Source organism: Equus quagga, chromosome 1 (genome assembly GCF_021613505.1).
Source record: "Equus quagga isolate Etosha38 chromosome 1, UCLA_HA_Equagga_1.0, whole genome shotgun sequence".
In the NCBI taxonomy this organism is placed as follows: Eukaryota; Metazoa; Chordata; class Mammalia; order Perissodactyla; family Equidae; genus Equus; species Equus quagga.
Genome location: NC_060267.1, coordinates 38,101,986 through 38,122,570, shown reverse-complemented (window position 1 = coordinate 38,122,570; position 20,585 = coordinate 38,101,986). Strand labels below are relative to the sequence as shown.

Genomic DNA, 20,585 nt, shown 5'->3' with positions numbered 1-20,585 from the left:
AGAGAGAGGTTTTCTCATATCATTCTTTCCCCACGCCAGGATAAGAGAAGATTCTTAAGAGCAGAATCTTGTATTATTATTATTATTACATTCTTTAGAATGTATATAATCCAGGACAGTGCCCAGCACATGGTAGAAACTCACTAAACACTTGATACATTAAACTGAATTTATCAAGTGGTATGCAAATAGGTCATAAGCGAACAAGAAAATAGTAATTCTGTATGATGCTATTATTGAACTTAAGATAAAAATTTAAACTGTAAAAGTTGTTTGACTCCCAATAAGGTTCTCAGCTGAATTTTTTTGTTAGAGGGGTCTTCGTCTTTAATGACTCTTGCAGGACAATGAAATGAAAAAGTTATAAGAAGAATTGGTCATTTTTAGTACCCTATCTAGGTCTGTTTATCATCTCAGAGTATATATGTGTTTGGATGAATATAGAAGAGATATTAATTCAAGTATTCGATTCTAAAGTACTGGGCAAATTTGGAATGAGTTTTTAAGGATCAGAACTCTTCATTTTGAGGAGATGTAAAAGATTTTAGATGGTAGAATGAAAGTCTCATAGGTAGGAAAATGATGTTTTGTTGTTTTTCAGAAAGAAAAATGCACCTCATAGAAACTATCTGTTCAGACATACAAGTATCTCAGTCACTGCCTTTTGCTTGCTATTGGGGAAACCAAACCCTCAGCACTGGCAGGAATAAATTATTTCTGTCTCTCCCAAATGGTACACTGGTCCCCTACCTCCATTCTGGCCTGCCAGCCTTCTATTTAAGAAATAATAAAAGTAGATGAATTTGGTTGGTATAGACTGTGTTTCATATTTAAAGACATTTCAGAATAATCATATTTATGTAATTATAATTTTTTCTCTTATTTCTAGGAATGATAGCCATACCGACTATTTCAATTGGAATGTTTACAGGAGGATATATCACTAAAAAATTCAAATTTACTTTGCTTGGATTTGCCAAATTTTCATTTGCTACCAGCCTAGTGAGCTTCTCATTTCATCTGTTAAATTTTGCGCTAGTCTGTGAAAGCAAACCAGTAGCCGGCCTAACCTTGACCTATGATGGGTTTGTATCTATCAATTGTATAATGTGTAAACTATGCAATGTAGAAGACTCTATAAGGAAAATACGGCAGATAGCAATTTTAACTAAGCTTTCTTTTAATTGAGAGAAATTTCAACTTTATTCTTAAAACATCCATTTCTTAAGGTCTCAAAAAGCCCTCCTTTTATTCCTTCCTTAAAGAAAAGCAACATAGAATGTAACAACAATAGCTATCATTTACGGGTGCTTGCAATGAGTGACACGCATTTTTATCCACATTTTACAGATAGAGAAAGCAAAGCTTAGATACAGATTACATGGCTAGCAATGCTAAGATTCTGACACGTTTGGGGTTTTTGACTCCAAAACTCTTACTCTCAACCACTACAGTCTTGGATGGACCACGAGAGGAATATAAACGACATTTTCCAAAAGTAACAGAATGATCTTTACGGTTAATTTTGATGTTTAAACAACAATCTTTATAATAAAACACTTCCTCACATTGTACTGAATTCTCCTTTTCTGCAAGCTTATACTGTTTCTTCTTCCATTGTCTTCATTAGAAGTAAAATTAATACATATCCTATGTATAGTAAAATGTTAGACCCTAGAAAACCTTTTCCATTATTATCAAGTGTTGTGAAGTATTTCTAATGTTACGCTCTCTACCCTATATCAAGGGCAAGATTCCTGTGCAGATTTCTTATCATCTCCTGAATAGAGCTAAAAATTTAAGCATAGGAATGTTCACATTTAAGCAACAAAGAAAGATTCTTGGATCACAGTTCAGTAATCATACTCCTTAGTCCTGCTTGTTGTTGGCTCTGAGCTTTTAAACTCTGGATCCTATGAGGTGTCAATTTTAACTTGTCAAATCTTCCCACATTTCCTTACCTAAATTCTTGGAGACTTGCCAATTTAGTCTTGAATTATCTCCCCACTTCATCCTAATCCTGACTGTTGTTGATTACGCCTATCCACCATCACTCTCTCTGGTAAATCAAAGTACAGAGTACCTAGAACATTGAACTTCAGAGGTAAAAGAACCTTAGAGATCATGCAGCCCAAAAGTCATATCCTTTTCCTTTATTAGTTGAGACCCAGAGAAATGGACTTGTTTGAAGTCATACAAAGACTCCACACTAATGCTGTACGACATCATTTGTTCCAAGGGCCCCCTGGTTGTCAGGGCAGGCTTTAGCCTAAAGCCAGTTCCTTGAAAACAAGTATAATAGCTGCACCATCTATTTAAAAGAAGGCAGCTAGAGTTCTATGGGATTTTTTTTCATTCAGTAAAATTTTGCTGAGCGCCTCCTTAGAGGCCAAGAAGATTTATAGGATACACCAACGTTCTTGTGGAACTCATAGTCTAATAATAGCAAATAGAATCAATGTATTCAGCATTTGTGAAATTCTAGTCACTGGGATAAATTTTTAAAGTATGAACTAGTGCAGAGGTTCTCAGAATGTGGTCTGAGGGTCTATAGGGGCTCCTGAGACTTTATCAGAGGGTCAACAAATTCTAAACTATTTTTATAGTAATACCAAGATGGTGTTTGCCTTTTTCATTCTCATTTTCTCATGAGTGTATAATGACGTTTTCTAAGGCTACAGATATGTAATGATAACCTCAGTTTGATGGGTAATGACATATGTGCTTGTCATGTATTAAAACTTTCTTAGTATTAATTTTTAATAGAGTATATATCAATAGATATAACCTACCTGAACAAAAAACCTTCGGGGACCTCAAGAATTTTTGAGAGTGTGAAGGACTGCTGAGAACAAAAAGTTTGAGAACTGCCAATTAATTTTTTTCCAAAAAATTCCTACTAGGTTGAGTTATTGTCTATGACTTAAAAATGGTAAAACTGATTTTAGAAAGAGTAGTCACATTGCTGTGAAGCGGTAGAACTAATGTGAACATAAGAGTATCTGACTGTAATGTCTGACCTTGGTTATTAATCATTATGTCCCCACCCCCAGTCATATGTCTTCATATGTCCTCAAGCAGAATTAGGTATTAGATGCTTTTTAGTAAAATTATTGATAATAGAATTTCTGAATCTGCTTTTTTCTTCCTTTATGTGAATTACTTTCTTATTTAAAAATAATTCATCAGTCCTCGATAATTATCAAGATTTTTCCCCAAAACAGAAGAATAATTTTAAATATTTATAAGATGAAAATTAATCATACAAATAATCTATTTTGCAATTTTAGCCATTTTATAAGATTATATTTTATGGCTATAACCATGTTTACAGTAAATCATTATAAAGTATGTTGTGGTTTTATTTGAAAAGTTTATGGAGTTTTCCTAGTCTTTCTCAACTGATTCTTTTGTTATTGATTTCTAAAAATTGATCCTCAGGGGTTCTGTTTTGACCATGTCGAATTCTTTTCTCATGTAGTTAGAATATAGATTTATAAATTCAACATAGTTAAATAACATTCACAGATTCATGAGACTTCACAGTGAACTGGGAGGAAACTTAACCTAATGTCATTATCTTACTGAAGAGAAACTGAGTCTCAGAAAAATAAATGACTTATTTAATGAGTAATTTCTTGATAGAATCACAAAGACCTCTCATCTAAGTCTTACTTATACTCTTTGGTTTCTTTTTTTATGTTTTACTTTCTCTAGGCCATAAATCACGTCTGGATAAAGATGGAGGGTGAAAAAGTTAATGAGCATAAAAAAAAAATTTGCCATGTTGGTGTCATCACTCATCAAATTTCTCTAATTAAAGGACACTCTTTCCCTTATTTCTCCTCTTCCCTCCTTTCTCCTCTTCTGTTCCCTTCTTTTCTCTTCTCTTCCCCTCCTCATCTTCCTCCTCCTTCTTCTTTCTCTGTCTCTCTTTTTGATATATATCTATCATATATTTTCAGAAATAATCCAGTGGCATCTCATATAAATGTACCACTTTCTTATTGCAACTCAGACTGCAATTGTGATAAAAATCAATGGGAACCAGTCTGTGGGGACAATGGAATCACTTACGTATCACCTTGTCTAGCAGGATGCAATTCTTCAAGTGGCAATAAAAAGTCAATAGTGAGTATTAGTTTTTACTTCCTCTCCTCTCATTAATCAAAATTGCAAGTTTGATTTAACAATTACTTATCAAATCTTTCTATAACTAAGGTCTCCAGCAAAAAGATGAAAGAAAAAGACTCTTAATATTGTCTGTCACTGTGATGGCTGTGATGTTGTGTAAACAAAGCCTCATGTAAAATCTTGCTTGGGACACAAATAGGTTTTCCTGTTGCTTGAATTCTCATTTGAGATTACTCTTGCTTTTTCCCCTTAAGTTTATAAGAATACAACCTTCTAGAATCTAACTGCATTTAGGATCTCTAGGAAGCATCTCATTTGACTAAAGTATGTGATTTCCATTAAGTTGGAGATACTTTACCCTTCAGAAGTTAGAGAAGAGTCCTGAGCCAACCCCTTGTCAGCACTTCCTGCCTTCCAGGACAACAATCAATACGCAATTTTGCATATAGATTCTGATGAGTTTATCTCTAGATTCATTACCCTTTTGACTTTCCAAGAAATTAATCAATGTTTCATGTTCACTTGACTATCCAAATCTTGGTTTCCAGCTTTGATTTGCCCAAGGCTGGCACTTCTTCTATCCAGTATAACTTGCTGTTCTGCTTACCTGGTGCTAACATCTCCCATAGAAATGCCAACTGCTTCTTTACTCAAAATATTCCCTTTCACACAAACTATGGGTTCTCCCAGTATGATGTTCTCTATTCTACTCCAATCTACTGAATATCTCACAAAGTTGGGGAGCATTTCCTGGACCCTTTTGCTATCACCAACATAGGTAATACAATCAGCTATGATCATTGGTCTCTAGCATACCCTTCTGTCTTTGATTTTCAAAATTTTTCCATCTTTCTCTTGTCCATAGTCCTACTAATTTTACTATTGAAGGGCGCTGACAACTTTGAAGAGCAAAGCACCTAGATTCTATGATGCTGGGCCATAAATTTGTACAAATATGGCCCAAGGACTATGCTTAAAAACCCACATCTCATATTCATGACTATCATGCCTTTCACTGAGAGTACCCCCACTTAATCCTTGATCCCACTTTGCACATTAGTGAAGACCTGGAAGAGACATAAGTTAGAATCTTAAAGAGAGCTCTGTCTGCTATGGAGACATCATCTTCTTAATACTGGCAATGACTATACCATTTGTGAGCTACTGGCGAGTTCTTTTACCAAATCGTTAGTAATAAACCATCCCTTTTAAATCACTCAAAATAATGTTTTTTGTGCCTAAGTTTGATTTTATTGGCCAGTAGTCTTGCTACATAAAGGATTCCTCCATATAATCCCTAGTGAAAAAGTAAAGCTTGGCCATCAATAAGTATGGATTCAAATTCTTCGTCAGTTCTCTTTCAATAATTGGTCTTTAGCACTAACAGCTTCAAACTTCCCTTAAACCTTAGTTTAGCCTAGACTCAGAACAGAATTTATAGAAGTCACCTATCTGCATCAACTCCCTGCCAAATTAAATCTCTAAAATCATTTGTTCCTAAGTTTTCACTTTCTGTGGTCTAACTGGTAGGGTATTCTGTTGTGTTGAACCTCTCTGGTAATAACATCATCTATCATATAATCTGTCATTATGCTCTAGGATGTTGTGCTGGCTAACCAAAGTAGAATTCCAGCACCCCTGCCTGGCCCCTTTTCCCTGGGACTCTGCCCCATTCCGATGGGTAGCTCAAGCCCAGGTTTTGGCCATCTCAAACTACTATATTTTCTGGATTCCCTGGGTAATCCCTCCCCAGGCACTGTCCCTGACACTTATAGAGATTGTTAAAGAGCATCAGTAGGTGTGCTATGGAAAGTAAAAGTGAGTGGGAGAGAAATAGTAAGAAGAATTTATATTCATGTGAAAATTATATACAGAATTTCACACTAACTTCTTCTATTCTTTTCTGTTTTTTAAATTAGAAATGAATTAAATGTTAACAGTGAATTGCATTTTCTTGTCTAGGAAAGAATCCAGAAAATTATTTTGCTTTTCAACTATTAAGCAACTGTATTTTTAGACTGTTTTCTTTAAAAACTGTAAATATTTTGGCTTGGATAAATGAGACTTCTTTAAATATAATGGAATGTACTTACAGCCTGGTCGGATTTTGCAAATATGTTCTGTAATATTTCAAAAACTGTTTTTTAGGTGTTTTATAACTGTAGTTGTGTGGAAGCAACTGGTTTCCAGAATGGAAATAACTCGGCTCATTTGGGTGAATGCCCAAGAGATGATAAATGTAAAAGAAAATTTTATTTTTATTTGGCAGTGCAAGCCGTGTATCATTTTTTCACTGCATTGGGAGGCGCCTCAACTTTCATGCTTATTTTTAAGTGAGTATGATTTTTTAAAGCAATTTTATGTGTACTAGATTATAAACACACCTAATAAATGTGCATATTTTTTCATAATGTATTTGAAATTCAAATTGATATTTTGTTACATTTTAATTTTCCAAGAATGCATTTTCTTAGGACTGTTGTGATCCTTCAATGCCATAATTAGCAACAATTTTGTCCGATTCTTCCATTACAAAATCTAGCTTCCATACTTTCTCATTTTACAAAGAATTTTAAGACACAGACCGACTGACAGTTGCTTCAATCATGAAAGAATGCCTGTATGATTCTAAAATAACTTCTAATTTTGAGATGCTTTGCATTCTGATCGACCTGTCAGGGTAAATCATCTATTGGTTTCATTGAAAGAAAACATTTGGGAACCAGACTGTATAATATGCTTCAGTCTATGATATTCCAAAGCTTTTAATCCACCCTCAGAATGGCTTTTGACCTAGTCTCTCATAATGCCCCGATAGACAAGAGAAAAATATATGAACAGAATTCATTCCTTTCTTCATTCATTTGATAAATATATAGACCATGCTTGATAAAGAAAATTCCATGGTGAATAAAACAGATAAAGTGCCTGTTCTTATTCAGCTTAGAGTATGACAGGGAAGACCTGAGACAAATAAGCTTAAAAATAAACATGTAATTACAAATTGTGATTAGTACTAATAAGGGAGAAGAGTGCTATTAAAGGAAAGATAAGTGGAAACCTAATTTAGAGTTGAGGTGAGGAGCTGTGAGGAGGAGGACTCAGAAAGTACTTGTCAAAAAAAGTGGCATTTAGTTTAAAGATCTAGAGAACAAGTTAAAGTTAACCAAATGAAGAACTTTAAAGGAAGAGATTCTAGGTATCAATTCCTTCCAGGCAGGAAAGAGCTAGGGTGTTTGGGGAACAAAAAGAACCAGTTGATTGAAATATACTGAATGAGAGAGATACGGCTCAAGATAAGATTGGAGAATTAGGAACGGAGCAGATAATACAAGCCTTATTGCTTAATCATTCAATCACCTAAAACTGAAAACATATAAAGACTTGCATGCAGGTCTTAAAAATATACACGTATAACTATGGTGACCTGGGTTAACATCTAACTATATTTTTAAGAACTAAGTAGTTGACCACAGATTCACTGTCAGCCAACAGCATGACATGGAAGGGAAAGGAAACAAATGTATTAACTTTTGCTAAAATGAGTACAGACTGGTAAACTGAGTCTACAGTTGTTTAAATTCTACTCTGACCCCAAATCTTGTCAAATTATTCATTATAATTTATTCCACAGATATAGCTCTACCTTAAGATAAAATGTTGTCTACTCAAAAGGAGAAGTCTTCCATATTTGCCAGATTACAGATTCATCAACTTACAGGAAGTCATCTCAAAACTCCACATTAGCTTCCATCTCAACAGGTCTTAGCCTCTTAATTTAAAATCTTTCATAAGGAGAAAAAGGGTTTCAGATATCACTGTTCCATTGTTGATGATAGCTTTATCTTATTAAGAAAGTGGTTAAGATCAACATTACCATTTATCAAAAACATTTATTGATCTCTCACCAGCCTCCAATTTTATTGAAAGAAAACATGTGAAACAGAGCGTAGAATAAAAATATAAACTTCAGCCTGTTACTAATTTTCCAATGCTTACATCATAAGGCTACTGTTAAAACTAGACTATACACTAAGGAGGAGGGATATTTTCTTAGTCAGTATATATTCATGATATGCGTCGGGCACAGTTCTAGGCTCTGAGGACAGTCCTGTGAACAAAAGTGATAGAGGCCCTGCTTTCATTAGCTTCCAGTGAGGGTGAGTGGATGGGTATAGGAGAAGAAACAATAAATAAATAAGTAAATACGTAAAATAGAAGAAGCGTTAAGCATTAGGAAGAAAAATAAATCACAAGACAAATATAGAAAAGATGATAAAATATTAATGTTTGGAAATCTGGGTGAAAGGAACTAGGAGGGTATTCTTTGTACTATTCTTGAAGCTTTTATGAAAATCTGAAATAATTTCAAAACAATTTTTTTGAAGGGAAGGGGGTTTCTGACTTTTCCCTCCCAAGTATTTGAAGGTTCAACCACCCCTGTGAATCTTTAAAACTGGACATGAGTAGAAGAAGAAGACTCGCCATTAAGAGCTCCTCTCCTCTTATCAAAAGCCACCCTCTCTGCAAGAATAGTTAAGTCGTGAAGAAATCCACATATCATAGAGTAACCAAGCCTAAAGCTGTGATCAGGATGTGGATGATAAACAACCCTACTTCACTTCTACAAAGTGTAGTCAATCTAGTGAGCATTTTCCTGGAGTCACAACATTTATTCAATCATGTATGTGAGCTACTGAAAGGGATCAGTCACTAAGCTGGACCATGCCCTGCCGTGAACATCTGAACCTCCAGCCTCACCAGGTCAGGGGTCTGTCTCTCCCATAGAATGCAATTGACCAATCACTGCAAATCCAAAAAAATGGAAACACAAGAAAAGTCTAACAACAAATTCTTTGGTATGCTGCTCAGGCCCTCAGCAGAGCCCACCATTACTAAATTTTGGTGAAGAAGCAAGCACACTTCATCTTCGTTAACTGTGATTTTGATCATCCTACATCTCTGTAACTGGTAATGCAGGATCTATCTGGGATCCCCATTGCACTGCCCCCATAGCTTGGCTTGATGTGCTCCCAGAGAGGGAAAGGGAAGACCATAGATGAGAATAACCAGATGAAAAAAAGAAAGAAAGAAAAGGGGCAGGGGCTGATAAGCAGGACTAGTTCAGATATTGTGCATTGGAAGTCATTTGACCAGAAACTTGAATAAAGATTGAAGGTACAAGCCATGCTGATATGGTGATAGGTGAAGAGCAATCGAGGCAAGTACAGGCAAATGTGAAGGCCTTGAGGTGGAGCATACTTGACATGTACAAGATCAGCAAGAGACTGTGAGGAAGAGAGAGGTAAAAATTGCAATGAGAGAGCTAGCATGGTCCAGATAATACAGACCCTGTGGTTCACGGTAAAGACTTTGGAGTTTATTATAATTGTATTGAGAGGCCAGCAGAGAGACTTAAGCATTAGAATTGTACAACTGACTTATCCATTTAGGAGATCCCTCTTGCTGTTGTGTGGAGAACATGTTTTTGGGGAGAAAAGAATGGAATCGGGGAAAACAGAAGGCTATGACAGTTCTTCACGGGATGGTAGGTTGATTGAGGATGGTGATGCTAAAGGAAGTGGGAAGCGATCTGAGTCTCTGTTTTGTTTTGAAAGCAAAGTGAATAGGATTTACTGATGGATTGAATGTTTTATGTAAGAAAGAAAATTTAAGGATGATCCCCGTGTTCTGGCCTGAGCTCTGGGGGGATGGTGGTACTACTGAACAAACTGGGGAAGACTAGGGAAAAGTAGGTTGGAGGAAGTGGAGAAGCAAGAATTTGTTCTATCCCCATAAGTCTGAGATACCTATTAGCTATCCAGCTATAATGTTTTATATACAATCTAACATTCAGGAGAAATATTGGAGCCAAGGACGTAAATTTTGGAATTAACAACATATAGGTGGCATTTAAATCCATGGCACTGTTGAGATCTTCCAGGGACTGAGTACAGGTAGAAACAAGATCCTAGGACCAAGACTCAGGCACTCTAACTACCGAGACCAAGAATGGGAGGAGAATCCCATCAAGGAAACTGACAAGGAGGTCCCATGAGATTGGAGAAGAACCAACGGAGGGTAGTATCCCAAAATCCAAATGACGAATGTATCAAGAAGGGGCAACTGTGTCAAGGGCTGCTGAGAGGTCATGGAAGTTAAGGTCTAGGAAGTAACCATTGGATTTTTTTATGTACGGGTTGCTATTATTCTTAACAAAAATAATGCATGAAGATTGGAGGAAAAGAGGCTGTTTTGCAAAGGATCATGAAAAAAATGCAAGAAATGGAAGTGCAGATAGCCAGTAGGAAAAATTCTTATTAGGAGCCATGTTATAAAAAAAACAGCAGAGAAAATTTGTGGTAACCAACAGGGATGCGGGATCAAGAATTCTGCTTATGCTTAGTGCTAGATATTGTAGCACGCTTGTGTGCTGATGAGCACTATCCAGCAGAGATGAAGGAAGCTGGTAATGCAGGAAGAAGGGGGAACAATTACAGGGGAAGATGAAAAGGGATGTGAACAAGTGCACAAAGTTTTACTCTGGAATAGAAGAGAGGGTCGTCTATGTTGGTAAAAGGTGAGTACATCCATAGCTTTAGTGAGGCAAGGGCATTGCAATTCTTTTCCTAATGCTTTTACTTTCTCTGTTAAATAAAAAGCAAGGTAATCAGCTGAGGGTGAGGAGGAACAAGGAAGAGGCTTGAGATGAGATCAGAGAATGGGGACTAGTAGTTTTGAAGACTGAGAGAATAAACTGACCTGGAAAACAGACTAGTAAAATACAGTAGGATTGCACTGGAGGCCCCCTGGGAGTTTGTGCTTTTGAATTTAAAAGGAGCCCAGTCTGCATATTCCAATGATTTCCTCCAGTCAGTGTAGATCTTTGGGTATAGGTGCAGAAAAGGCAGAGGTTAGATGAAAGCATTTTTGTTTGTCTGAAACAAGAAAGGATGAAAGGGACAAGAAAGTCCAGGGTATATGAAAGGAGTGGTTATAACGAAAGACCATGATGAGAAAGGAAGCAAGGACGTGCAAATGGAGATGGCCTGTGGAAAGGTGGAGGAAGAGCCCTGTGGGCCTGAGGCTTGTTGGAGTTAGTTTATTAGAGGAGCAGTTTTCAGAATTAAAAGGTGGTTACAAAGAGAGAGATGCTCAAAATTGAGAATTAGAAAAGTGTGTACTGATAGGCATGACCATGGGGTGAGGGAGGTCAGACCAAGGGATGGAAGAAGGCAAGAAACTGGGAGACCAGAGCATTGGGAGGATGGTATACATGGCTATTAATATAACTAGGGGGGCCAGCCCAGTCAAGTAGTAGTTAAGTTCTTGCTCTCCACTTTGGTGGCCTGGGGTTTGCTGGTTTGGATCCCAGGCATGAACCTACACGCCACTTATCAAGCCATGCTGTGGCAGCATCCCACATACAAAAAATAGGGGAAGATTGGCACAGATATTAGCTCAGCAACAATCCTTCTCAAGCAAAAGGAAGAAGATTGGCAACAGATGTTAGCTCAGGGCCAATCTTCCTCACCAAAAACATAATAATAACTTTTTATATCAGTTAATTCAGTATTTCAGCAATATTTCAGCAAAAACAGGATTTTGGAGCCTCAATCACCCTCTCCCCACCCTGCCACTGCTGCCAGATAATTCATTTTGCTTCCTATATGTTAGATCATCCCAAGGATGGTAGTGTCATCAGCTCATTGAACATAAAAAAATGGAACTGTGGAAATAACTTTCTAAATGCAAGGGTGAGTTAATTTCTAAGAGAGGATACAGATTGCTTGCTGCTTTTAAAATGACATTTAAACATACTAGACACTACAAAACAGATACCTTTTGACCCTCCTGGTTCTATTATATAGTTCATGAATCATATTAGTCAACTTTTCTGTCAACAACGATGGTAGAAAGCTCCACTAACACCCAGACCTAGATTAGTACCTGCTCCTACGGCCTGTGTGAACCGCATAGGCCACACAAAATCAGTTTCTTCAAAGGCATAAGAAAGTCTGTTCCAACCACTATCTCATAAGATTCTATAGAGATCAAATGTGAAAATGTTTGTTAAATTGTTGTGAAATCGAAGCACATTAAATAAATAAGGGAATAATAATTATCATTCAAATGTTTTATTTTTAAAACAACTAAAAATTTAACTTTAAATCATATCAGCTATCCACTTGGGGGTTTTCATTTGATCGTGAAGAACAATGACACTGAGAAATGTTTTAATGTTGAACTCAGTCTGGTATTTTAGAGATGTTTAGTGTTTCTTTGCCTTTATTTTATTTCAGAAATGTTCAACCTGAACTGAAATCACTGGCGGTGGGTTTTCATGCACTAACCATACGAGCACTAGGTATGATAACTATAGAGATTATAAATTCAAGATATAAATTTTTGTGTCAAAGCTCACAGGCTGAATGCAATTAATTTCCAATTGTAAGAAAGTGAAAAAAAGGTGTAAGTAAAAAACATTTTTATTTTTGTGGTAAATGAAAAATAATGAGAGAGGAAAACTGAGTGGCCGAAAAAGAGACTTTGTTAATTCTGGTGAAAGTCAAATTAGAATAAGGACTCATCCTATTTGTTTTACCTTCTTTCTAACACCAAGATAGATGTCTTCAAAACTGTTATACTTTCAGACTGAGGAACATTTCTTCCCACAGGCAGAGTGGAGGGCCTGCCTTCCACACTGAGGAGGTAAGGCCCCAGACAGCTGGGGAGGCCTGGGGATCTGGTCAGGCTGAGATTGTGTGAAATAACAGAAGCGGACTTTTGCTGCCCCACTTCCAATTGCCTAGTTCTCCAAGGCTGGGACAGCTAACCTTTAACAGAAGTTAAAAATGCAAGAGGAGATGAGAACTAAAATTTTAGAATTGAGCGTCTTGGAATAAGGGGGAGTTCTGAATGAATGAAATCTCAAGAACTGGTGTTTTTTGTTGTTAAAGAGTAGGACTGTAGATTCCAGAGGTTAAAGGGCTATTTCTAAATATTCAAATGAGGTGATTAGCATAAGATTAGGAAATCATCCTTTCTCCCATCTTGCCATTCGCCATGTAGACCATACAGAGTCTTCTTGGTAACAGCTTCTAACCTAACTCCTGTGCGTGTTCCTTTGTAATACCTATTACCATTATATTCTCATCCCTGGGAAGTAGGAGAAGGGCCTCATGCATCCAGGGATAGGGGTGGAAGACTGATTATGGCTTGGAGGCAACCACTGATGGCGGAAGGGAAAACAAGTAGGAGGGGTCAATCCCTGGGACCCTTTGCAAGCAAAAGAAGGAAGCATAACTCTGGCCAAATTACACTGGAGATGTTGTCCAAGAAGTGTATTTGAGGAGAAGGCCACAGATCCTCAAAGGTAAAAAGAGGAACTATAAAGGGCATGGGAGAGAAGAAGAAGACGGAAGTGCTGCAGGATTCCATTACAGTTCTCTTCCCAGCATTCTCTTTGGTGCTTCTCTAATCTCCCAGCCTCTGTCCATCCTGACAGTTCCTTTAGATCCAAGGGAGATGGTTCACTCTCAGAATGTAGGCTGGAAAATGGCAACTGGAGGTCTCATATTCCCTCTGATATGCTGAAGTGAGACTGAGAAGAGAGGAAGCTCCTCTGGGACATAAAACAGGAAAAAAGGAATTTTGCCATCCTAATTGTGGGCAGCCTATTTTGATACGTCCAATAAGCCACAAGAGAACCTAACTGTTTCTGTGGAAAAAGTACATAATGACACCAAACCTCCAATTCACAAACAATTGTCTTGCATACAACATAGGTGTAAATTGTGGAAGGTCTATATAATGTATTAAACTGAAAACTGGGGTTATTTGAAGTTTTAAACTTCCAGTAATGATTAAGACCAAGTTTGTCACATAAAACATTTAAATCACTAAGTTTGGCCAAACCAGTAGCATTGTATGAGTAAAATCAATTATTGGCATATATTTTTCATTTTTCAAAGAGTGGCTGTGATTTGCGGAAACCTGCAAATTTCTCACCTATTTTCTCAGTACCAGTTTCCTCAGATATACTGGCCTCAGACACCAGCCTCTTGTCATCCTAAGATTTCTTACTCTTAGGAAACTGAGACTGATTAAAAGTAAACGGAATCAGTAAAATTGTGAAATATAAATCACTACCATTTTTATGTAACAAAATAAAAATTGAAAATCATTCATCAAAATACAAAGAAGAACAAAGTAAAATCATGAATATTTCAGTCCCACTATCTGAGGGATAGATCTCTACTAGCATGTCCCTAAACTTTGGGTTAAGTTACAATGCTAGAACTGAGTCAATCTAGTCATAAGAGCAGATGGGCACTTCTGCTATAAGGCAACATATGTGTTACTGAGAAGCCTCACGTTCTGCAAAATCATATACCACAAATAAAAATTGGATTAGGCACAGACCACTGGAAACCTAGGCATCATTGTGATCAGAACATTAACAGAAACAAAATTCAGCACCACAGGGCCTAACTTGGACAGCCTAGGCAGCTTCAGGAGGTATTAAAAATGCACGCAACCAAGGGAGAGAAGATGCAGGATTGTGGGCTCTAATGATGCCAAGAAGGTGGAAGCAGAGCTCTGAGCCAAGAAAGGATGACCTGCCAGGAGCCAGCACTCTGCGACATTGGGCCTGTGCTTCTCTGGGGAGAGAATCCTAGGGTTGGCATTCACTTTTTTAAAAAATTTTTATTGAGTTTATGATAGTTTAGAACCTTGTGAAATTTCAGTTGTACATTATTGTTTGTCAGTCGTGTTGTAGGTGCACCACTTCACCCTTTGTGCCCACCCTCCATGCCCCCTTTCCCCTGGTAACCACTAATCTGTTCTCTTTGTCTACATGTTTAGCTTCCACATGTGAGTGGAGTCATACAGAGATTGTCTTTCTCTATCTGGCTTAATTCACTTAACATAATTCCCTTGAGGTCCATCCATGTTGCTGTGAATGGGACAATTTTATTCTTGCTTATGACTGAGTAGTATTCCATTGTGTATATATATATGTATATACACACCGTATCTTCTTTATCCAATCATCAGTTGATGGGCAATTAAGTTGCTTCCACATCTTGGCTGTTGTAGATAATGCTGCAATGAACATACGGGAGCATGGGACTTTTGGAATTGCCGATTTCAAGTTCTTTGGATAGATACCCAGTAGTGGGCTGGCTGGGTTATATGGTATTTCTATTTTTAATTTTTTGAGAAATCCTCATACTGTTTTCCATGGTGGCTGCACTAGTTTGCATTCCCACCAGCAGTGTATGAGGGTTCCTTTTTCTCCACAACCTCTTCAACATTTGCTCCTTTTTGTTTTGGTTATTTTTGCCATTCTGATGGGTGTAAGGTGATATCTTAGTGTGGTTTTGATTTGCATTTCCCTGATGATCAGTGATGATGAACATCATTTCCTGTGCCTATTGGAGAAATGTCTGTTCATGTCTCCTGCCCATTTTTTGATCGGGTTGTTTGATTTTTTATTGTTGAGTTGTGTGAGTTCTTTATATATTATGGAGATTAACCCTTTGTCGGATATATGACTTACAAATATTTTTTCCCAATTAGTGGGGGTTTTTTTGTTTCAATCTTGTTTTCCCTTGCCTTGAAGAAGCTCTTTAGTCTGATGAAGCCCCATTTGTTTATTCTTTCTGTTGCTTCCCTTGTCTGAGAAGACATGGTGTCTGAAAAGATCCTTTTAATACTGATGTCAAAGAATGTACTACCTATATTTTCTTCTAGAAGCCTTATGGTTTCAGGCCTTATCTTTAGGTTTTTGATCCATTTTGAGTTTATTTTTGTAAATGGTTGAAAAAGAATGGTCAATTTTCATTCCTTTACATCTGGTTGTCCAGTTTTCCCAGCACCGTTTGTTGAAGAGATTTTCTTTTCTCCATTGTAGACCCTCAGCTCCTTTGTTGAAGATTAGCTGTCCGTAGATGTGTGGTTTTATTTCTGGGCTTTCAATTATGTTCCATTGATCTGTGCATCTGTTTTTGTACCAATACCATGCTGTTTTGATTACTGTAGCTTTGTAGTATGTTTTGAAGTCAGGGATTGTGATGCCTCTATGTTTGTTCTTTTTTCTCAGGATTGCTTTAGAAATTCAGGGTCTTTTGTTGCCCCATATGAATTTTAGGATTCTTTGTTCCATTTCTGTAAAGAATGTCATTGGGATTCTGATTGCAATAGCATTGAATCTGTAGATTACTTTATGTAGTATGGACATTTTAACTATGTTTATTCTTCTAATCCATGTGCATGGAATGTCTTTCTATCTCTTTATATTGTCATCAATTTCTTTCAGGAAAGTCTTGTAGTTTTCATTGTATAGGTCTTTCACTTCTTTAGTTAAATTCACCCAAAGGTATTTTATTCTTTTTGTTGCTATTGTGAATGGTATTGTGTTCTTGAGCTCTTTTTCTGTTAGTTCATTATTAGAGTATAGAAATGCTACTGATTTATGTAAGTGGATTTTATACCCTGCAACTTTGCTGTAGTTGTTGATTATTTCTAAAAGTTTTCCAATGGGCATTCACTTTTTAATTTTCTTAAAAGTAGAGTTGAAAAGTCTCCTGCCTTTTTGCAGTCGAACTGAGCACTTTTTCCTTTCCCTGTGACGTTGTAATTCTACTCCCACTATTCCAGCTCTCCTTGCCTAAGAAAAATTACATGGGAACCAACATAACTTCCCCATTTTACTGACAACATTCACCTTTTTTACCACCCTCTGGCATGGTAAGTTAATTGGCATTATAAGAATAGAGTGTACAGGCATATGATGTTCCTTCTTCCGCATGTATTTTGAGAGGGTGAGAGTAAATAAAAGATGTCTGTGATATTGCTATGGGTTTGAGCCTTTGAGTCCTAACAATCTTGACCCTCAAGTAGATTTAAGCCTCCAAAATTTTCAACTTTTACTTAATCCAAAATGTGTCGATCTGGAATATCACCAAGTTACATTTGAAACATATTCCTTGGATTAACACCTTCTTATCTCATACTGCAGGAGGAATTCCAGCTCCTATATATTTTGGGGCGCTGATTGATAGAGCGTGTATGAAGTGGTCTATCAACAGCCATGGGAAGCGAGGGTCTTGTAGGATATATAATTCCATATTGTATGGGTAAGTTGCCATAAATCTATTTCATTAATTGATTTTTTCCTTTGACTATACTAATTCCTAAAGAATGAGATGTCATTTTCAGTATGATAATAATATTAATAATGATAGCCACCATTTAATGAACTTTGTATTCTGTGTTGTATCAGGCAATATGGTATTTCATTTTAATATTCATAGAAACTGTAGGAGATGGATTTTTTCCTTAAACGTGAAGAAGCTAAAAATCAAAGAGAATGAGTAACTTGTTCAAAATCATACAGCTAATAGAAAAAAGATTGAAATTTGTAGTCAAATCTTTCTTGTTTCCAAAAACACTTTTAATACTAAAACGAGGGCAATAAAACACTATACTCAATAGCCCCTGACTTCTCTAGGAAGAGAGAGAGTGACCAGCATGGGCTCTAGTCACAGGTCAATGGGAAAAAAAAGGAAAAAATTGTTTCTGTACTCTTCTATTGATAGGAAAACAAATGGATGGCCATCTAGAAAAAAATATTTGCAATAATACCTTAACCTCAAATAAAAATTAATTGCAGGTTAAATAAATATATAAATTTAAAATATGAAATGACAAGTATTAGAAGAAATCATGGTAGAATTTATTTTCATTATCTAGGAAGTAGCAATGTGTTTCTAAGTATGTCCCAAACCCCCAAAACCATAGTAGAAAAAAATGATAAAATATTTTGAAAACCCTGTATCCCAAAAATTACCTTAAGCAAATTTTAAAGACAAAATGTAAATTAGAAAAGGAATTTGTAAGTCATAACACAGACACAAGGCAAATGTCCTAAATATATAAAGAGCTCTTAAAAAAAACAAAAATAAATAGTACCAAATGCTGGCAAGGATGTGGAACAATAGGAATTCTCTTTCACTGCCATTGGGGATGCAAAATGGGACAACCATGTTGGAAGACAGTCTGACAGTTTCTTACAAAGCTAATCATAGGCTTATTGTATGATCAAGCTATTATGCTCTTTGGTGTTTACCCAAATGAGTTGGAAACTTATGCCCACACAAAACTTATGCACATAAGCATTTATAGCAGCTTTATTCCTAATTGCCAAAAAATGGAAGTGACCAAGACGTCCTTTAATAGGTGAATAGATAAACAAACTGTGGTACATTCATACAACAGAATATTATTCAGCAATAAAAAGAAATGAGCTATCAAGTTACAAAAAGACAAGGAGGAACCTTAATGTATATTGCTAAATGAAAGAAGGCAGTCTGAATAAGCTCTGTACTGTATGATTCCAACTCTGTGATCTTCTTTCCTAAAGTTTGCACCATTCCAGCCAGCTGGAAATAATGACCATTCTTTAGAACTCTTCCCGCTTTGTAGCTCACTCATGACCCTTATCACTTCCCTTTTGATCATTGCCTAAAATTACCTAAAGTAATTTGCAAAGTAATTGCCTAAAGATTGTCTAAAGTAGAATTTTTCAAAACAGCCGTGCATTCACCAACGAATACACAACAAATGGTAAATAGTCACCTTATAATTTTTTGGATTTAATATTTTGAGGTACCCAGATAATTGTTCATTGATTTTATCTCTCATAGGCAAATAATATCAACAATTCTTAATCCGATGAGTGGAAATCTAGATTATGACAGCAATCCTAAATCTACACCCAACTTATTCAAGTTTTCTCAACAATAGTCACATAACCAGAAACCCATGTTAATTTTTCTTGATAGTAATGGAAATTTTGAAAAGTTTAACATTGGTGGGTAACTACTTGACACAACTCAAGCATGAGGCAAATATATTTGAAGACTTTTAAAATATTTCTTTTATCACATTTGGTACACCACAACATTCTATTGCAATTTTAAGAAACTTAAGATTAAGTAGCTCAAAATTATATAATTAATTTCATTCATCTTCAATTAAACTTAATAATTGTTCAAAGTATTTTTTGCAGAAAGCTTATCAACATATAGTTAAAGGTGTCATGAGGCTAGTTAGTGCTTCCTAACCTACTTGGTCAGTGTTCATTGTAATCACAGGAGGAGCTTTAGAAAATACTGATTTCTGTGTCCCACCTTCAGAAATTTTGATTTAATTGGCCATGGGGTTGGCTTGGGCATGGGAGTTTTAAAATCTCCTCAGGTGATTGCACTGTGCAACCAACGTTCAGAATCATAGGAATAGACCATGTGTGCTAGGTAATTTTATGTGGTTTTGTTGAAAACTTCCAGTAGGACACATAGCACAGGTTTGTGGCTTGCATTTAGCCAATAAGCTAAGCGTTAGCTCCTGGCTCAATCTAAATGGATTCAATTTCATTATCTCACAGTCAGTTTATTTCTTTTATAATCTGTTAACATTACATATGAACTAATCTGTCTTTGAGAAGGTTAAACATTCCAAATGTACTTTAGGTTATGAAAAGTACCCTGGTAGATCATTGACCATCCTTAGTTTCTGTAGCTTAATATTCTTTTTAAAATAATCAAAAGCTCCTTATGCTTGAATAGAAAGAATCACTAGAAGTGCTGCCTTAATATTATGTATAATTTCAAACATCATTTTTTTCTTTTAAGGTCTTCTGCATATTGGAGAGCAGCACTGTAAATTGTCCCACGCAATTTAAAATGAAAATTGACCTTTTTCTCTTTTCACAGATATACCTACTGGGGCTTGATGGACAGCTTAAAATTCGCAGCACTGATTTTATATGTTGTACTAATTTTCACTATGAAGAAAAAACTTCAAGGAAAAGATACCAAGGCATCAGAAAATGGAAAAAAAGCCATGAATGAAGCAAACTTAGAATCCTTAAATGATGGACATTCCGTACCTCCTGCCAGAGCAGATGGTGAAACACATTTCTAAGGAGAGCAAAAAATCCTTCTGTTGCTATGTTTCCAACCAATGTTGTATTAATTCAGGAGGATGTTATTTTTGAGAAGTTTCTGCTCCTTTCACTGACAAATCTCACACTCTTTACTTATGATGGAACAATGAATCACCTATGAATTTATAATAATAAACTATAAATGAAAAGGAATTATAGTTCTCGTTAGGATATGGCTATGCATTTGTGATTAAGATTAGAATATATGATAATTATAGCCATTCTGATTGGTGTGAGGTGATATCTCGTAGTTTTGATTTGCATTTCTCTAATAATTAGTGATGTTGAGCATCTTTTCATGTGTCTATTGGCCATCTGTATATCTTCCTTGGAAAAACGTCTGTTCATATCCTCTGCCCATTTTTTGATTGGGTTGTTTGTACTTTACTTGTTGAGTTGTGTGAGTTCTTTATATATTTTGGAGATCAACCCCTTG

At 36.3% G+C, this 20,585-nt stretch overlaps 1 protein-coding gene across 1 annotated transcript in view; it reads left to right on the top strand.

Annotated features, from left to right (window-relative positions):
- The window catches only part of SLCO1B3 (solute carrier organic anion transporter family member 1B3), a 67,189-nt gene extending 46,887 nt beyond the window's left edge, over nt 1-20,302 (top strand). Inside the window, exons 10-15 of the mRNA XM_046653094.1 lie at nt 890-1,085; nt 3,966-4,131; nt 6,283-6,467; nt 12,438-12,502; nt 17,162-17,279; nt 19,917-20,302. Of these exons, the coding sequence (XP_046509050.1) occupies nt 890-1,085; nt 3,966-4,131; nt 6,283-6,467; nt 12,438-12,502; nt 17,162-17,279; nt 19,917-20,127 (941 nt within the window). The 3' untranslated portion in view covers nt 20,128-20,302. The remainder of the gene's footprint in view (nt 1-889; nt 1,086-3,965; nt 4,132-6,282; nt 6,468-12,437; nt 12,503-17,161; nt 17,280-19,916) is intronic.
- The last annotated feature ends 283 nt before the right edge of the window (nt 20,303-20,585 follow it).